The sequence below is a fragment of the Trachemys scripta genome, chromosome 1 (assembly GCF_013100865.1).
Source record: "Trachemys scripta elegans isolate TJP31775 chromosome 1, CAS_Tse_1.0, whole genome shotgun sequence".
NCBI lineage: Eukaryota > Metazoa > Chordata > Testudines > Emydidae > Trachemys > Trachemys scripta.
Genome location: NC_048298.1, coordinates 132,956,092 through 132,972,260, shown reverse-complemented (window position 1 = coordinate 132,972,260; position 16,169 = coordinate 132,956,092). Strand labels below are relative to the sequence as shown.

Genomic DNA, 16,169 nt, shown 5'->3' with positions numbered 1-16,169 from the left:
TGTGGAACTCTTTGCCAGAGGATATTGTGAAGGCCAAGACTATAACAGGGTTCAAAAAAGAACTAGATAAGTTCATGGAGGATAGGTCCATCAGTGGCTATTAGCCAGGATGGGGAGGGATGGTATCCCTAGCCTCTGTTTCCCAGAAACTGGGAATGGGAGACTGGGCACACTGGGAGACAAGGTGGTCGGGGAAGGGAAATCAGCCCAGTGCTCTCTAGAAGAAGAGAGCAGTTTGTGCTAGGAAGGTGTGTGCTGTGAGGTGAAAGCTGCTTCATCAGAGGGGGAAGCTCAAACACCCTTCCCAGACCACCTCCTCCCAGGTGAATGGTACCATGGCTGTGGTATGTGCAGCTGTGTTTCATTTAGGGAGGTGGCTTAGGGAGAGCTGGGCTGGGGAAGCAGAGACTGGAAACCTCCCGGTGCTCTGTGCTCATTGTGTTTCCTTACCTCTGCTCTGGCTGTTGGGGAATTATAGGGTGCAGTGGAGGAAGGACTTGGGCTGAGCACTGCCATTACCACAGCCCTCATTCGCTCGGGGATGCAGCAGTCGGTGAGTATCAGCAGCAGGAACATGCTCTCTGAAAACTGAGCTCTGCACGCACGCAAGCTCGCTGGCAGCATGATCTGCATGTGCTCCAGGTATTCGCTGACTGCCTAGTCAGAGCACTCGCGGCCTGTACACTCTGCATAACTTTGCACACATTCTGTCTGCACTGCCCTCCGTTAGGTACCTCGATAATATATGTTACTCCCTTGTTTGCATTCTAGGACCCAGTCTTGCAGAAAGCTCTGAAGTGCCTAAAGGAACTAGTCAGTGCTGATCCTGGCAGTTCCAGCCTCTACAGCCAGGCACTAGCAGCAATTGCCTTTGCTCTGGCTGGGGATGAGGTAATGAGGAAAGAAATAGTAAACAGATTGGATCAATCAGCCATCCTAGCAGGTATGACAATCTGGAGGTCAGGACAGAGACACTGACACAGCTGTGAGGTGAACCCAGGACTGGACTAGCAGGGGGCTGCAGGGCAGGACTGAGGGGCATTGGCAGAGCTGTGTGGGGAGCCCAGGATGGGAATAGCAGGGGGGCTGCAGGGCATGACTGAGGGACATTGGGAGAGCCAGTAGCTGTTGGCCAAGCCCTCACTGTAGACAATATACACCGGGTGTCTTTCCTATCCACTTCTCCTCAGATGGGCATATGTATTGGACCCAGCAGCCCAAACCAAAGGAGGGTTCCATGTACTGGTATCGGGCTCCGTCCGTTGATGTGGAGCTGACATCTAGCAACCTCATGGTTCATCTCTTGAAGCCAAACTTATCTTCTGCTGACATCAGAAGAGCGTCCCAGATCGTGAGCTGGCTCACCAAGCAGCAGAAATCCTATGGAGGCTTTGCCTCAACCCAGGTAACCTGCTGCTTCCCTCACAGGCAGAGAACCCACCTTGATCTGGGGGCCTGTAAGAGCAATAGGCTGTAGGCCATAATGCTGTCCTGAGGGGAACAAACCACCTAGCTTGGGAGGCTGTGTGGAGCTACCTGCACATGGGGACTGGGAGGGGGAAATCTTTCTCCAACTCATACTGTCTGTTCTAGGGGAAGCCTCTATCTCTCTCCACGTTGCCCCTCGCCGTTGTGTGAGGGGTGGGGCAGGAGGAGGGATGGGAGTTCACAGAAAGCATGTGACTCTTTTTCCCCCATCATATGTCTGTTCCCCAGGGCACTGTGGTTGCCCTTGAAGCCTTAGCCTTGTATGGCCTCAAGACCTACAGCAAAGATGGCCCTGACCTCCATGCTTCCATCTCCTCTGAGGGCTTCAGCCATGAGATCCAGGTGAACGACACCAACCAGCTTCTGCTGCAGACGGTGCAGCTGCCAGCCATCCCCAGCAGCTACACAGTGCAGGCTCAGGGCCACAGGTGCCTGTTCCTCCAGGTCAGTCTGGGCAAGGGAGAGGGGTCCTCTCTGGGGGAAGACGCCATTGAGACAGCCATTGGTGTAGGAAGGAGACGAGCGAACTCCCTGGTATTCAGCCTGGATTGGAGAGCAGGCAATTGGGAACTATCCTGCCCCAGGTCCCCAGGGCTGGGTGGATGGGGTAGCTAGGGGTCTAAGAAGGGGTTTTATGTCTCTCAGTCAGTGATGGTGGAGTCCCTCCTCACCAGGCTGGAGGAGCTGCTGTCTTCCAGGAGGCCTGGCGACCAATTGCCAGACACAGAGGGACAGCGCAGCCACCCAACCTGCCCAGTCCTCAGGATGGTCCTTTCCCCCGACTGTGTGAGACAGCAGAAGGCCTGGAGAGCACGGTTTGCTCTGTGACATCTGCCCCTGCACTGGGGCTCACTGTCCATGTCTGCCTCTCTCTGTGTCTCCTGACAGACCACCCTGCGATACAACATCCCTCCCCCAAGGAGCGACCTCACCTTTGCACCGTCTGTGCGGACGGAGTGCATCGGCCTGAAGGCTATCCGCTTTCCTATCACCGTTCACAGCCAGTAGGAGACCCGCACCTGCCACTCGCCATCCCTGTGCACAGGGGCTTCTGGCTCTGTTAGCCTCCAGCTCTGTAGCAATCGCCAGCCAGCCAGGGTCCCCCTTTCCCACTCCTCTTGGGAGGCCTAAGTGCTGCTGCGGACCCAGTCTTCCTAGGACATAGTCCTCCCGCATCCTCCCAAGCACCATGGATGTTACTAGCCCTGGGGTGAGCCTCACCTTATGGGATGTAGAGTGGTGCAGGCTGCGGCCCTGACCTGGGCAGTGCTGATCCCCCCCAGCTCCCCATGAAGCCAGCAATGTTCAGCATCTTGCAGGATTAGGCCCTGAAACACTAATATGGAGGGACACGCACAACACACAGGCTGAACCAGCCCTGGCACTCACCTCATCCAGGTAGAGGGTGACTTGCTCAACTTCTCTTTCGATTTTCTTCACCACAGGCATTTTCTTTAACTGAAAATAGAAAACAAACCCAAACAAAGACTCCAGCATGGAACATCTGTCTCCACGGAGTCTCGCCTGCATGCAGGCAAGTATGTGATTGTCCTTGGTGACCAGAATTGGTGGGGGGAACCACTGAATTTGTTTCAAGAGAGAGCTGGATGAAATTATGAGTGTGACTGTCTGATGGGGGTGCATGTGATGGTGGGGGCAGGGCTCAGCAGCCCCGTGGCTCACTTCTGGCTTATGTCCTGTGTTCCTAAAGCTCATGCTTCAGGGCTTCAGCCAACCACCTGCAAGGGCCAGGAAGGGATTTTTTTCCCCCAATGGATTTTGAGAGGGTTTTTTTTAATCACCTTACTCTGAAGTAGCAGGGATGGCTGGGGCTGAAGATGGGACTGGGGGAGGGTGGGCCAGGGCTGAGGTGGCACCGAGCATTTTCTCTCGCTCAGGGGCTGGGCTGTCTGGGTCTTGCTCACAAGCTCAGGGTCTAACATCGTCATGTGTGGGGTTGGGAAGAATTTCCCCCCATGTCAGATTGGCAGGGACCCTGGGTTTTTTCCTCCTGTCTCTGCGGTGTGAGAGTGTGAGTCAAATGCCAGGATTATCTGGGTATATCTCACTTAATCATTTCCCTGCCTTTGCAGGGACCTCAGTCACTGGTGCACCTTGGTCCCGCCTAGACTCTGCCTGTGGCATATCATAGTCTAGTCTCCTGAGGACTGTAATACTTGGTGTCATTTTGGTTGGGTTTAGTGTGTACCCTGTTTCCCCGAAAATAAGACAGTGTCTTATATTAATTTTTGCTCCCAAAGATGCGCTAGGTCTTATTTTCAGGGGATGTCTTATTTTTCAGAAATGAAAAATGCCTTATTATCGGTGGATGCCTTATTATCAGGGAGGTCTTATTATCGGGGGGATGCCTTATATTACAACGAGAGGCAAAACTGTAAGTAGGCCTTATTTTCGGAGGATGTCTTATTTTCGGGGAAACAGGGTAGGTGCTGAGTCGTGGTGGTGGCCTGTGATATACAGCAGGTCAGACTAGGTGATCGGGGGAGAAGGGGGGTGGCCCTTCTGGCTTTAAACTCTGTGTCTCTCTGACAGTTGCACACTGACTCTGTTTTACACCAGTCCACAGTATGTGACATGCTGCCAGATCCGAATTCTCCACTCATTCATGTTGGTGCTAACATTCTGACTGCACGTTGCACCGGTGGAAACAACAGCACAGGGCATATGGCGGGGGACAATCAGGCCCCAGGTGTCTAAAGATTGGCACAAATGAAGGCACCCACCGTGCAAGGCCACTTTTGCACATTTGAGCATCAAGGTATAAAGAAAGGGGAAATCTCCCGTGGGACTAAAGCTGGGATCAGGGGTTACCATGGTGTATAGTGAAAAGCGGACGCTCTAAATGGGACTAGGATGACAGCGCAGTTCCTCCCCTGAGACTATTGCATTTCCATGGTGGGTGACCCCTCCCTATAGAGGCTGGCGCTAGGGGAACATGAGGGATTATCACACAAGATCTTGGTTCTGGCTGTAACGTCTGCCTTTGCATCTCTGCTCTTTAGCTGACTTGGGACTCTCAGTACTATACCCTTCAGGTGAAGGACCTGAAGATGTGAAGGTCTATGATTACTACGTGCCGGGTCATGGGTGAGCTCAGAACTGCTGACCAGTGGCTATACTACTGCAGAAGTCTGGGGCCTGCTTTTGCTAGGCGCTGGGCACTCCCAGCGCCCCTTCAAGTCGATGCCTGTCATGGTAGCTCCGCACCTCTCAGGCTTAGGCCCTTAATGAGCAATTTGTAGCGGCAGCTCAGAACCTCAGACTCCTACAAATCAAAGCTGCTGGCGAGACCTGTCTGATAGCTAATATCTGGCTAATCCCTCCCTCAGCACTGCATCCTGGGGCAGGCCTGCCCCCTGCTGTACACTGGCTAGTTGAGTGTGCTCTCCGGTGTCCCAGTGAGCAGTCTGGGCTCTGCGGCAGAGTGAGCGCTAGGGTGAAGCAGACAGGGGCCAGGGGCAGAAATTTCCCTCCAGAGACCCAAGGCTGTAGAACTTGCTCTTCATGTGGGTCCAGCTGAGCCCAGAGCTTGCTAACTTCAGGGCATGCTGCCAGTGCCAGTGTTTTCATAATAGATGGACTGATGCGGTCTCCTCTGGGGGCCGGACCCTTCCAACAAAAGAAGAGGCCAGAACCCAGAGGAGCTTCGTTTTGTGTAAGGGAATGCAGACAGAGAGGCCAGATGCACACTGGTGGGTGGTTTAGGTAATAGGGAAAATAATATATTTCATATCTGCCCTGGGATCTTCAAGAGGAGAGGAGCTAGAGACATGTCAGGGCATGGTGTTGTTCTGGTCCAACTCTGTGGCCACCAAGAATGTCACTGTTCTTGGAATACACTGCTTCAAAAGCCAAGGCCGTGACCACTCAAGCTAAAGGAGAATCCCCAATAGCTGTTACCAGTGCAGAGCCTATGACACACAGATCAGCAATTCTGAGTCTAGCCAGTCTAGGTTATTGGTAGGCTCTCTCTTTATTATGAGCAAGTGTGCTGGCATTGCATTTGGCTCTACTTTCATGGTTTCTGACAAATGTGTTTCATAGTCAATTTTCCTGCCTCTTACAGAAGAAAATGCTGTGCCAGACTATGGTGCCCCCTGCCTGTGAGATGAGTAGGTGGTGCATCCTCTCATGCTTTGTATGTGACTGTCTGGCGCACGCTGGGAGTCCTGAAAGTTTCATTCAAGAAAAACACCAACCTGGGTAAAAGCATGTTGAGGGTGGGATGGGACTGGCATACAGCAGAACCCTGTTTATCTGATCGAATTGGGACCGTGGCCAGATCAGATCAACATAAATCCAAACAACTGGAAAATGGGAAAGTGCAACGTTGCAGCACCCTCTAGTGGTCACAGGAGAGATCGCCCCCTTCTGGACCTGTGTGCGCTGATTGTCCAGTTAGCAGGGGCGGGTCCAGGCACCAGCGCAGCAAGCGCGTGCCTGGGGCGGCAAGCCGCGGGGGGGCAACCTGCCAGTCGCTGTGAGGGCGGCAGTCAGGCGACCTTCGGCAGCGTGCCTGCAGGAGGTCCGCCAGTCCCATGGTTTCGGCGGCAATTCGGTGGCGGGTATGCCAAAGCCATGGACCGGCAGATCACCCGCAGAAACTGAGCCCCAGAATGGATCCTGATCACTCTGTATTTAGGCAGAGATCAACGTCTGTTTCAGGATCCTCCTTGTGAGGCAGGGCTGTGTATGAGCCGAGCACTGGTCTTGGATTTTGGACATCTAGGCCCTGTTCTTGGCTCTGCTGGATGACCCTGCACTTTCCTTTCCCCTTATGTGTACAAGGGGCCTGGGAGTGGGAAGATACCTGTCTCCAAAGGGTGAGGCGATGCTCAGCTTATTCATGCGTGCAAAGCGCGTTAACGTTCTCGGATGAAAGGGGAGGGGTGGGAGGGAGAATGTGATTGTAATGAACAGGCTGGTGTGCATAGGCAATACCACCTTCTGCTGGATGGAATCAGCACTACCCTACGCTGTCAGTGGAGTGAGATTCTCCTTTAGCTTTAGCTCAAGTGGTTACAGCCTGGGATTCTGAAGCAGCAGGAGGGGATTGCTATCCTTGCTGTTGCTGTCAAGTTCCATGTGGCCAAAGTGTCCTAAATCTCCCTCGGCTGCTTATGTTATTTTTTCTCAGGGTTGTGTGTGTGTTTCTTTTTTCTTTTCCCCTCCCCATCTCAGTCAGGGACACTTTGTAAGTCCTTTGTTTTTCTCTTCACAGGATTGGGACAGTCAGCTGCTGACAGCTTTCCAACAGTCCTTTGTCAGTCATGTCCCACTGATGTCAGATACCATAGTGAGAGATTATGGGTGACGGGCCTAATCAGTTGCCAGAACCAGGGAACTCGCATCTGCTGGTCATGCACCAACATCATCCCTGTGGGATCCCATCATTCTCCAGTGACCATCAAACCAACCTTGCATGCAATTGTTTTAATTCTTTTCCTTGGGCAATTCCCCAGCTTAAATTGACTTGAAGCCAAAGACACCCTCCCCCTGGAAAGAAAAGTCAGACAGGAACTGTCAGCTGGGCAGGAAGCCATAATCCAAGCTCCCCAGCCAGAAGCTGCTCCATGAATCCCGCACAGGTTCCCCACAATGCAGCACAGTCATTGCTTTCCGAAGGCTGCAGGAATGTTATCGAGCTGTGGTGGGAGTCACTGCTGGAGGCCTCGCTTCCATCCAGCCTCCTCCCCCTGCACTGAAAGACAGGGCAGAGCCATTACCCAGCAGACAGGGGGCAGCAGCTCACCTCAAATACTTGGGAGATTCTGTCCCCCTTGGTATCATCTGGGAAAGCAGCTCGGCTGCTGTGTTAGTGAAGGCAGGCAGGATGGGTGTGATCCAGCCCAACCATTCCCCTTGGCCTCAGTGGACTTTGGCGCAGGCCCTGCCTTGGCCAGCAGTGGGTGGGCTCCTGAGCTCCTTGGTCAGACTTCTGTTTTAGATCCAGCCCCAGTGAAGTGCTTCCTGGAGTCAGCGGCGGCTCCAGGCACCAGCGCTCCAAGCGCGTGCCTGGGGCGGCAAGCTGCGGGGGGCGCCCTGCTGGTCCCTGCAAGGGCAGCAGTCAGGCAGCCTTTGGCGGCATGCCTGTGGGAGGTCCGCCGGTCCCGCAGATTCAGCGGCAATTCGGCGGTGGGTACACTGAAGCCGCGGGACTGGTGGACCTCCTGCAGGCATGCCGCCGAATCCGCAGGACCGGGGACCTCCCGCAGGCATGCTGTGGAAAGCCGCCTGACTGCCGTGCTTAGGGCAGCAAAAAAGCTAGAGCTGCCCCTGCCTGGAGTGCAGCTCCATTTTATCCCTTCAGAGGCAGCTTGCACAGAGCCAGCTACAGGTGCCTGGTGTGCACAGTGGTTGCAAGAACCACCAGGTGGCAGGAACAAATAGCTCAGCCCCACTCCAAAGGCCAGATCCCTCCTCCTCCCCCTAGACAAGGTGGCACCATCCCAGCTGCTGCTCCCTATTTACCCCATAACAAGCAGGGCTCCTGCCTCCCCACAACTCCTCCCTCCCACCACAAGGGTTTCAGCACCCAGCACAACAGAGCGGTCCTTCCACCCCTACAGGAGAACCCTCACTCAGCCGCTCTTCTCCAGTCCCCTGCAGTGGCTTCCTCACTGTGTCCTGACAAGTGCTCCCCATGACCTAGCAGCCACCCCACGACCTAGCAGCCACCCCACTCTCTCCTGGGGCACCTCCTGCTCTCTGGATTCCCATCATAACCCACCCCAGACATCCACTCTCACCCATCCCGCCCCCAGCTGTCAGCTCCCGAGCCACTGGTTAGCCTCACTGTGGGCCAGAGCTCACACCTACCTCAGCTGCAGACAGCATTATAGTCAACCAGGGCTCGCTCCTCTGCAATGGGAAACAAGAAAGCCAGAATTACACCTGGGGGAGAGTGTGCAGAGTCTGACACCAGCTCCCTTCAGCCACAGCTTGGAGGCCAGGAAGAGCCTCAGCTCCCTGCCTGTATACACAGCAGCCACCACAACCCACCTGGCTGGTAGTAGTCATAGACTTTGATGTTGGCTGGTTTCAGGCCCTTCACCTCGATCTCTTGTTCCAGTTGCAGGATGAAAGTCTGTGACTCATCGCTCAGCTTGTGGGGGTAGGAGGGAGACCAGCAGGGAAAGGGAGGGATAGAGAGAAAGAAGTTACACACCTGCTTTGGTCAGGGCTTGATGTGACTTTCTCCACTTAAAGCTCTCCAGGCTGTTAGAGGGTCAGGACTTTAGAAAAGGAGCAACTACTAGGATTGGCAAACACCAGACAGAGGAACAGGGCTATACAAGCTTCCCCACTGCACAACTCTGCCAATGCCCCTCAGTCCTGCCCTGCAGCCCCCTGCTATTCCAGTGCTGGGCTCCCCACATAGCTCTGCCAATGCCCCTCAGTCCTGCCCTGTAGCCCAGCCACCCCCACTTCTTGTCCAGACCAAAAGTTATTGCTCAAATTTACCTTCTCCAGATAAATGAAGATTGCATCAATTTTCACCTCCGTTTTCCTAACGAGGGGTCTCTGCTGCAGCTGAGATAGGAGATAAGAGAATTTCTGAGCTCCTCCTCTTCCCCCCCAGGGAAGGGAGTGTGAGAGGGTCTATAGGTTCGGAGGGATGGTGTGAGAAGTGCCCCGCCCCTGCCCTTACGTCAGGTTTCATTTCCTCAGGCATCCCATCATGGAGAGTTTATTCATAGATTCCGAGTCCAGAAGGTACCACTGTGACCTCAACACAGACCATAGAACATCCCCAAAATAATTCCTAGAGTTGGTTTAAACATTGTCAGTGATGGAGAACCCACCATGACCACTGGTAACATGTTCCAGTGGTTCATTACTGTCACTGTTAAAAATGTGTGCTTTACTCGTGATAATTCTTGCAGGCCCAGGGAAGAGCAGGGTCCTGCCCGGATGCTCTCCAAATGAGCTGGGACAGTCTCCCCCTCCCAGGAGCGAGGGGCATGGATATGGTGTACATGGCTACAGCCTGTAAATCCTCTTTGCAGCAGCTGGAGCAGTTCTGGGTCTGCCTGCTGGACATAAGCTCTGATTCACAATCAGGCCAGCTGCTGTTTGGTCTGACTCCTCGCCCAGCTCATGAATGCTAGTACTGCTCCAGACACAGGGGAGGGGAGGCTCCAGATTCCCAGAAGCTAGGCAGCCTGGGAGTAGTATGTAGAGAGAGATCAGCGGTGGCCCAAGGTGGTACAAAGGCTCCAAGTGTTATGGAGGGTTGCAGGAGCAGCTGAGTGAGGGCTGAGCAGCGAGTGAACAGAGGGGTCCCCACAGCTGTCTAAGAGCCTCTGTCTGTGGAAGCCCCCTCCTCTCTCAGCAAGGACAGATCCCACCAGTGATTCACCACCTCACCCTTCGCCATGGCCCCCATTCTGATGCCAAGGTTCCTTACCGATGTGCGGGAGCCCGAAGACAGACTGAATCCAGACAGCAGGGAGACCTCCACAATCACCATGTTAGAAGTGACTCTGCTCCCGATGTAGCTGGAAGTGGGGAGATGGTCAGACTGTGAGCAAGGGCTAAATGAGGCTGTAACATTTCCTCCCCATCTGTCCTCACCAGCACTATCCCTCCTATGCACAGGGACTGGTGCTTAGCGTCCTGGCAGGGAGATGAGGCCTTGGCATTTGAAGATCTGGGGGCTAATGGAATCACCCTGTTCTGAGCTGCCCCACCCTCTTGGATATCCCTCAGTGATTCCCTTCTCTGTACCTATCAGACTCCTCCCCCAGCTGGTTAAAGCTGCAGGACCCTCCCACTGTCCCACCCGCTTGACAGGCACCTGGTCCTGACCTTCCTCCCCATCTCTCCCTGCTCTCCTTTCCCCACACGGATAAGCACCCCAGCCCTTTGGCTTGCCTTGTTTCCAGCTGCCAAAGCTCTCTGCATCCCCCAGCCAGGTGGCCTGATCCCCTGCCCAGCTCTGACACTCCCTGCTCTGCTCCAAGCAGGGGCTGCATCCCAGGCGAGTGGTGTTACATGGGGGGAAATCGCAGGGTCACCTGACGTGGATGCGGACAGTGAGGAAGCGCGCATTGCCCTTGGCGCAGTCAATCAGCTGTGTGGTGACGCGCAGAGAGAAGGTCACGGAGACCCGTGGAGGGGGCTCATTGTATCTCAGCACTGTCTGCAGAGGAACGAGAGGAGGGGAAGTGACAGATCGGAAATGCCGTGCAGAGGGAAGGGGCAGAATTCCCACCCCCCAACCAGCAGCACTTCCCCCTTGTCTCAGACACACTCCCCAGTGACTCACCTGGGCGTAGACGCAGCCGCTGCCCTGGGCCTGCACTGAGAACTCCCCGGGGATTTCCGTTAGCACCGTTTGCTGCAGGAGCAGCCGGTTCTTGTGGGTGACCTGGAATTTCCTCTCAAAGCTCCCCTGAGACTTCACCGTCACTGTCACCTGTGCCAATGTGCTGAACGTCCGGGCTGCATACTTAGCCAGGGCCTGCAGTGCGACCACCGTGTCCTGGCGAGGGAGAGACAGCTACCTCACTGTTTGTGTCAAACCCTGCGGGCACAGGGAGGGATCTGTGCACCTGGGGGATACCCCCCTCCATTCCTCAAGTGCAGCGGGATCTGCACCCCTGGGAACGAGCACTAGGCTTCTCCTCCCTCTGCCTGAGTACAGGGGCACTCCCCAAAGGAATTAGCCCCAGCATTCACATTCTCTGTTCTTGAGTGCAGCAGGGGTCACAGCCCACAATATTAGCACTGGGTACATGGCACCAGCTCCCAAGAACAACCACCCCCCAAGGCACTAGCACCTGCGTTCACCCTCCCAGGCAGTGGGATAACTCCCCCCAGGCAAAGCAGTGCTGGTGTTTGCTCTCCCAGGGCCACAAGGTTCAAAAAAGCCGCCCTGTGTGGAGATTCACCTCCCAACCTATTCCTCTGCCTGAGGCCCTAGAGGGAGGGGGGCTCTGTCTCTGGTGGGAGCCGCTCATCACCTGCGTGGAAGCAAACCCTCCACGGGCGTTCTGCTGCCGAGCCAGCCAGGCCACAATGCCGGCAGCAGTGGCCATGTCCTCTGCATTTATGCGTGGTTTGGAGAGGTAAGCCAGGAGCACATAGGCTGTCAGCTCAACATCCATTGACTGAGTCCTAGGCCAGAAATCTGTGGCAGCCGGTGAGCTGGGCTTGGGGCTCCAGTGGATTTGGCCTCCTAGGGAAGGAAAAAATAACACACAAGTTACCTGAGGGAAAACGCATCTCCAGAGATGGGGAAAGCCCTAGAGGAATCATCCCAGTCATCCCCAGGGGCCCAACCCAGGATTGCTCCCTACAGTCTGTGCTCTGGGGATTTGTCCAGTCCTAGATCTCAGTGTTCTGAATGATGGGCCTTCCACCCCTTTCCTTGAGGAAAGTTGCTCATTCTCACAGACTCCTCTGTGTTAGGAAGTGTTTCCTGATTATCCAACCTGAAATGCCGCCCTTTGCTCTACTGCAGCCCGTGAGATCCATCCCCACAATCCACTTCCTCTTCCTTCTTGGTGATCACACCCTTCACATACTGTAGCCTGTTACCATGTTCACTGTGACTGTACAGCCAGCCAGCAGGAAGTGCTCCAACAGCCCTAAATATCCTACAAAATCAGAGTGTTTGTAATTGGGGGGGCGGTTCAAAAGCACTCAGCCCTGGCCTACCTCTGCTCCCATGGAAGTCGGTGAGAGTTTTGCCATTTGCACTTGCGTGTTAGGTTTTAGTGCTGAGTATGTCTGAGCAGGTCTAACTCCTGGATCCTGCAGTGCAGTTAAAGGCCACGAAAGCAGCCCCCTGAGCCCCTGTTCAGTCCCTCACAAAGCAGCCTGCCTGGCTTTACAGACTTCAAACCCCAGAGGGCTTGACCAGCGCTGCTGCTGCCGACTGACCATTCGCACCGCCCTGGGCAGGTGTATGCTGCTTTTGCTCCCAGCAAATCAGACAACAGTCTCTGCCCTGAAGAGCTGCCAGTCTAACCCAGTACCTGATTTGATGGCCTGTTCATCCAGCTTGTACAGCAGCTCCTGGGTCACCTCATAGTCCCCGGCCAGGGCGAAGGCATAGGCCAACACGGCTTCCGTGTAAATGTTGGTGACATTGTGAACGGCGTGAATGAGGCAACGTAAGGCGGCCTGCACCATGCTGCCCTGTGCAGGAGAAGATGACCACACAGAGGTCACATCTCAGACAACTGGTATTTCTTTATCTGCAGGCACGTACAAACCTGGGGACAATTGCACTCACTTCAATGGGCTTACACCAGGGATGAATGAGACCCCTTGAGACTGCACTGGCACAGCAACACTATGGGCCAGACTCTGATCTCTGTGAAACGGATGTAACTCCACGAATGCTACACTTGTGCAACAGAGCAGAATCTGCCCCACTGAGTGGGCTTTAACTCTACACCGCAACAGCTCTACAACGTGCCTGCCCTGGAGCTGCACCAGGACTCCTGCGTTACTAACCCCCACTGCTCTGTCACACCAGACCAATTATGCTGAGTGTGAGCTTCCTCCAGGCAGTGCCTTATCAACAACACCTGGCCTGGCAGGTGCCCTCAGAGCCCTGCCCGCGTGGTGCCCAGCCATGGAAACGGTTGCAGCAGCAGTGTGAGCTTCTCTAAAGCAGTGCCCCATCAGTGCCTGCCCAGAGGGATTCCAGCCCGCTCGGCTTCCTCACAGCAGCGCCCAGCTGGGGCCCTAGAGGAGAAAAGTGAGAGATGGGGGATGAGGTGGGTGGGCTCACCTTCAGTGGCTGCCCCAGCTCCAGCAGTGCCGCAGTGATGTAGGCCCCCAGGGAGATCTCATCATTCACACCGCCCTGTGGGAAGTACCAGCACACAGAGAGATGGGAGAGTGGACACACAGCACAAGTTAGCAACCAAATGTCATTCTAATGGGCATGTCCCCTATGGAGAGTCCTGGGTCCTAGTCAAGACCCATTTTCCCATTTAAAGGGGTTTCTAGCATTGGGGAGGTGTCTCCTTGGGGTGTGTCCCCTGTGAGAATCCTAAGGGATCTACCCCAGACTCTGTTCCCTATAGGGCTGATGAGAGGAATCCCAGGGCTGATCTCCCAGGATTCTTCTTGACCCCCACAATCCTTTGCAGTCACAGCGTCTGCCCATGTGTGCTCAGTCCCCCAGCAATCCTGTCTGGCTTGGCTGCTATTTACCTTCATGGAAGAGTGGAAGAGCCTCCCTTTGCTGGTAAAGCAGCCGCTGGGGAGCTGGTGAAGCTCCAGCCATTTCAGGGCATCTTGAATGTTCTTATCATCTATGAAGATGGATTTTTTGGCTTGTCCAAAACTCTTAACCACAAATGCTGTCAGCCTAGGAAGGTTGGGGTGGGGAGGCATGGGGTGAGACAGATAGACACAAAAGCTTAAATTCCTCCCCAGCAGAAGCCCATTGAAAGTGAGAGGTAGAAGTTCCCCATTTTGGCCCATCCAGCCCTTCTCTGTTGGACCAACTCAGCATGGCCTCCCTACAGCACATGTCTAGTGCTTTGTCCAGTCTAGTTTGAGATGTGACGGGCCCTTGCTTTCTTCTCCTGAGAATCAGTCCCCACCTCTTACTACCAGGAAGAGTTCCTAATCTTCAATCTATATTCCCCCTTTCTTAATTCCATCCCATGATCCCCAGGTAGCCCATCATGCCGCAATCACTAATTCCTCTCCCTCCTTCTTGTGTATGTCTTGCAAATACCTGTGGGCAGTTGTCTAAAGGGACTGGGGGGGGTGATTATGGCATCACAGAGCCACGCCAAGCAGATTCAGCAATTTCCATTTCTCCTCCACCCACTGGATCATTTTGGTTTCTCTTCTCTGAGCTCTCTCCAGTCCGTCAACGGCTTCCTGCCCCTAGGATGCCCAGAGCCATAGAGCGGGGCACTAGCTTTCCCCACCCCTGCCCTCTCTGTGGGGCGATGCTTCTGTATGTGCCACCCAAAACCACACTGGCCATCTAGCAGCCTTATCACGTTGGCAACTCCAATCTAATCTGCTCTCATTAGGTCTTTCTCAGCGTCACTGCTCCCAGTGAAGGCATGCGTGTATCAGATGATCTTTCCCCAGCTGTGGTAGCAGGCATCTGTTCAGGCTGAGCATCAGAACAAGGGAAGGCACCAGCTCTTACCACGTGTTCCCCTCTCCATCGCGCTCCCCAAAGGCGCTGTAAGCACCATGTCTGTGCTTATACAGGAGTTGCCTCTGGTACCCTGGGGAGGGAGGAAAGAAAACTCATACATAGGCGCCGACTCCGTGGGTGCTCCAGGGCTGGAGCACCCACGGGGAAAAATTAGTGGGTGCTCTGCACCCACCAGCAGCCAAGCTTCCCCGCCCCTTCCTCCGCCTCCTTCCTTGAGCGTGCCGTGTCCCCACTCCTCCGCCTACCTCCCAGCGCTTCCTGCCTGACTACCACCAAACAACTGTTTGGCTGCTCCGGGAGGGAGCGGGAGGAGCGGGAACGTGGCGCGCTCAGGGGAGGAGGGGGGGAAGAGGCGGGGCTGGGGTGGGAGTTTGGGGAAGGAGTTGGAATGGGGCGGGGGGGTGGAGTTGGGGTGGAGACTTTGAGGAAGGGGTTGGAATGGGGGCGGGGCCTCATGGAAGGGGTGCAGTTGGGACGGAGCTGGGGGCAGAGTGGGGTCAAGCATCCACCGGCGGGAGCAGAAGTCAGCGCCCATGAACTCATATACTGCACAGCAGTGCCAGGGAGAAGGCCAGTAGTGACAGGGGGTGCAGGAGAGGGGCAGGAGGCTATTGGCACAGCAGGTGCCAGGTTGGATGCTAGTGGAGCTGGGCTCAGGGTACTTGCCACTGCGCAGGAATCCCGTTGCCCTCTCCCTGATCTCCAGGGTCAGCTGCCCAGTCTTTTCCAGATACTGCAGCACGTAGATGATGGGGGCAAACAGCACCATGTTCTGCTCCCCACAGCCACTGGGCATCTGCACCAGCCGGTCCAGGTTCTGCAGCGCCGTCCCCATGATGTCACCTGCCAGGGCGGAGGGGAAAAAACCTTCAGTGCAATCTTAAATGCTTTCTTGTGGCTGATCATTCAAAACAACCTGGGGTGCCCTGCCCAGTCCGGATCTGACAACTCAATCTTTAATTACCAGGATGAGAGCTCTGGCTGGTGTGGATGCAGAAGGGGGCTCATGGGAAGTTATGGGTGTTTGGCAAATGTCTAACCTGGGGAAAACAACACAGGTTGGATACAATGTGAACTGACTGGAAACCTTTGCCACAATCCTCCAGTTAAAAAAGCTGCACTGAACTCTAATTACAATGAGCCCTGCTTGTAAAAGGACACCAATGGGGCTGTTTCTCTGGCTGTGCTGACAGGTGACCAGGTTACACAGGGAGAGTAACACAGAGGCACTTTTGCAGGGCCTGAGATTTTACTGGCCTTTAAGGCAAGCAGACAGTGTTAGTAGCAAAATGGCAGCTTGGGTGTCCTTCTGTTTCATCACTGCAGTTGCCTCAATCTTTTATCAGGCCAGATCAGAAGCACTGAAATCCAAACAGGACAGTAGCTGTTCTCACCTGACTGGAAGTGGAAAATGCTGTAAATCTGAGGGAGGGAAAGCCTTGTTCTCTGTTATATCCCAGGGGCTTTCTTAAATTAAGTCTCTTATAGTGCAGACAGGAGCCCCGACCAT

At 54.7% G+C, this 16,169-nt stretch overlaps 2 protein-coding genes across 5 annotated transcripts in view; one reads left to right on the top strand and one right to left on the bottom strand.

Moving 5' to 3' along the window:
• Positions 1-91: 91 nt before the first annotated feature.
• LOC117885024 (alpha-1-inhibitor 3-like) lies at positions 92-7,576 on the top strand. Of its 4 annotated transcripts, XR_004647698.1 has the most exons (7): positions 92-553; positions 772-943; positions 1,191-1,405; positions 1,717-1,932; positions 2,377-2,492; positions 2,934-3,022; positions 6,731-6,748. XR_004647698.1 is itself a non-coding variant. In XM_034786121.1 (6 exons), the coding sequence occupies exons 1-6, from the start codon at positions 542-544 to the stop codon at positions 6,750-6,752; spliced, it is 726 nt and encodes a 241-aa protein (XP_034642012.1). In that variant the 5' UTR covers positions 92-541; the 3' UTR covers positions 6,753-7,576. The 4 variants fall into 4 exon arrangements, 3 of the variants coding, with proteins under 3 accessions (XP_034642012.1, XP_034641992.1, XP_034641999.1); XM_034786121.1 differs by lacking the exon at positions 2,377-2,492 and having other exon boundaries at positions 6,731-7,576; XM_034786101.1 differs by lacking the exon at positions 2,377-2,492 and having other exon boundaries at positions 2,934-3,026; positions 6,731-7,576.
• The window catches only part of LOC117872844 (alpha-2-macroglobulin-like protein 1), a 32,088-nt gene continuing 23,045 nt past the window's right edge, over positions 7,127-16,169 (bottom strand). Inside the window, exons 24-36 of the mRNA XM_034761689.1 lie at positions 15,326-15,502; positions 14,648-14,729; positions 13,687-13,843; positions 13,259-13,333; positions 12,495-12,657; positions 11,478-11,692; positions 10,781-10,996; positions 10,530-10,654; positions 9,920-10,010; positions 8,974-9,042; positions 8,512-8,614; positions 8,329-8,370; positions 7,127-7,210 (exon numbers count right to left, since the gene is read on the bottom strand). Of these exons, the coding sequence (XP_034617580.1) occupies positions 8,330-8,370; positions 8,512-8,614; positions 8,974-9,042; positions 9,920-10,010; positions 10,530-10,654; positions 10,781-10,996; positions 11,478-11,692; positions 12,495-12,657; positions 13,259-13,333; positions 13,687-13,843; positions 14,648-14,729; positions 15,326-15,502 (1,514 nt within the window). The 3' untranslated portion in view covers positions 7,127-7,210; position 8,329. The remainder of the gene's footprint in view (positions 7,211-8,328; positions 8,371-8,511; positions 8,615-8,973; positions 9,043-9,919; positions 10,011-10,529; positions 10,655-10,780; positions 10,997-11,477; positions 11,693-12,494; positions 12,658-13,258; positions 13,334-13,686; positions 13,844-14,647; positions 14,730-15,325; positions 15,503-16,169) is intronic.

Bases quoted from the DNA above. Each gene is read 5' to 3' on its own strand.
- LOC117885024 (XM_034786101.1), top strand. The intron at 944-1,190 runs GTATGACAATCT...ACTTCTCCTCAG, and splicing joins TCAATCAGCCATCCTAGCAG to ATGGGCATATGTATTGGACC. The intron at 1,933-2,933 runs GTCAGTCTGGGC...TCTTCACCACAG, and splicing joins ACAGGTGCCTGTTCCTCCAG to GCATTTTCTTTAACTGAAAA.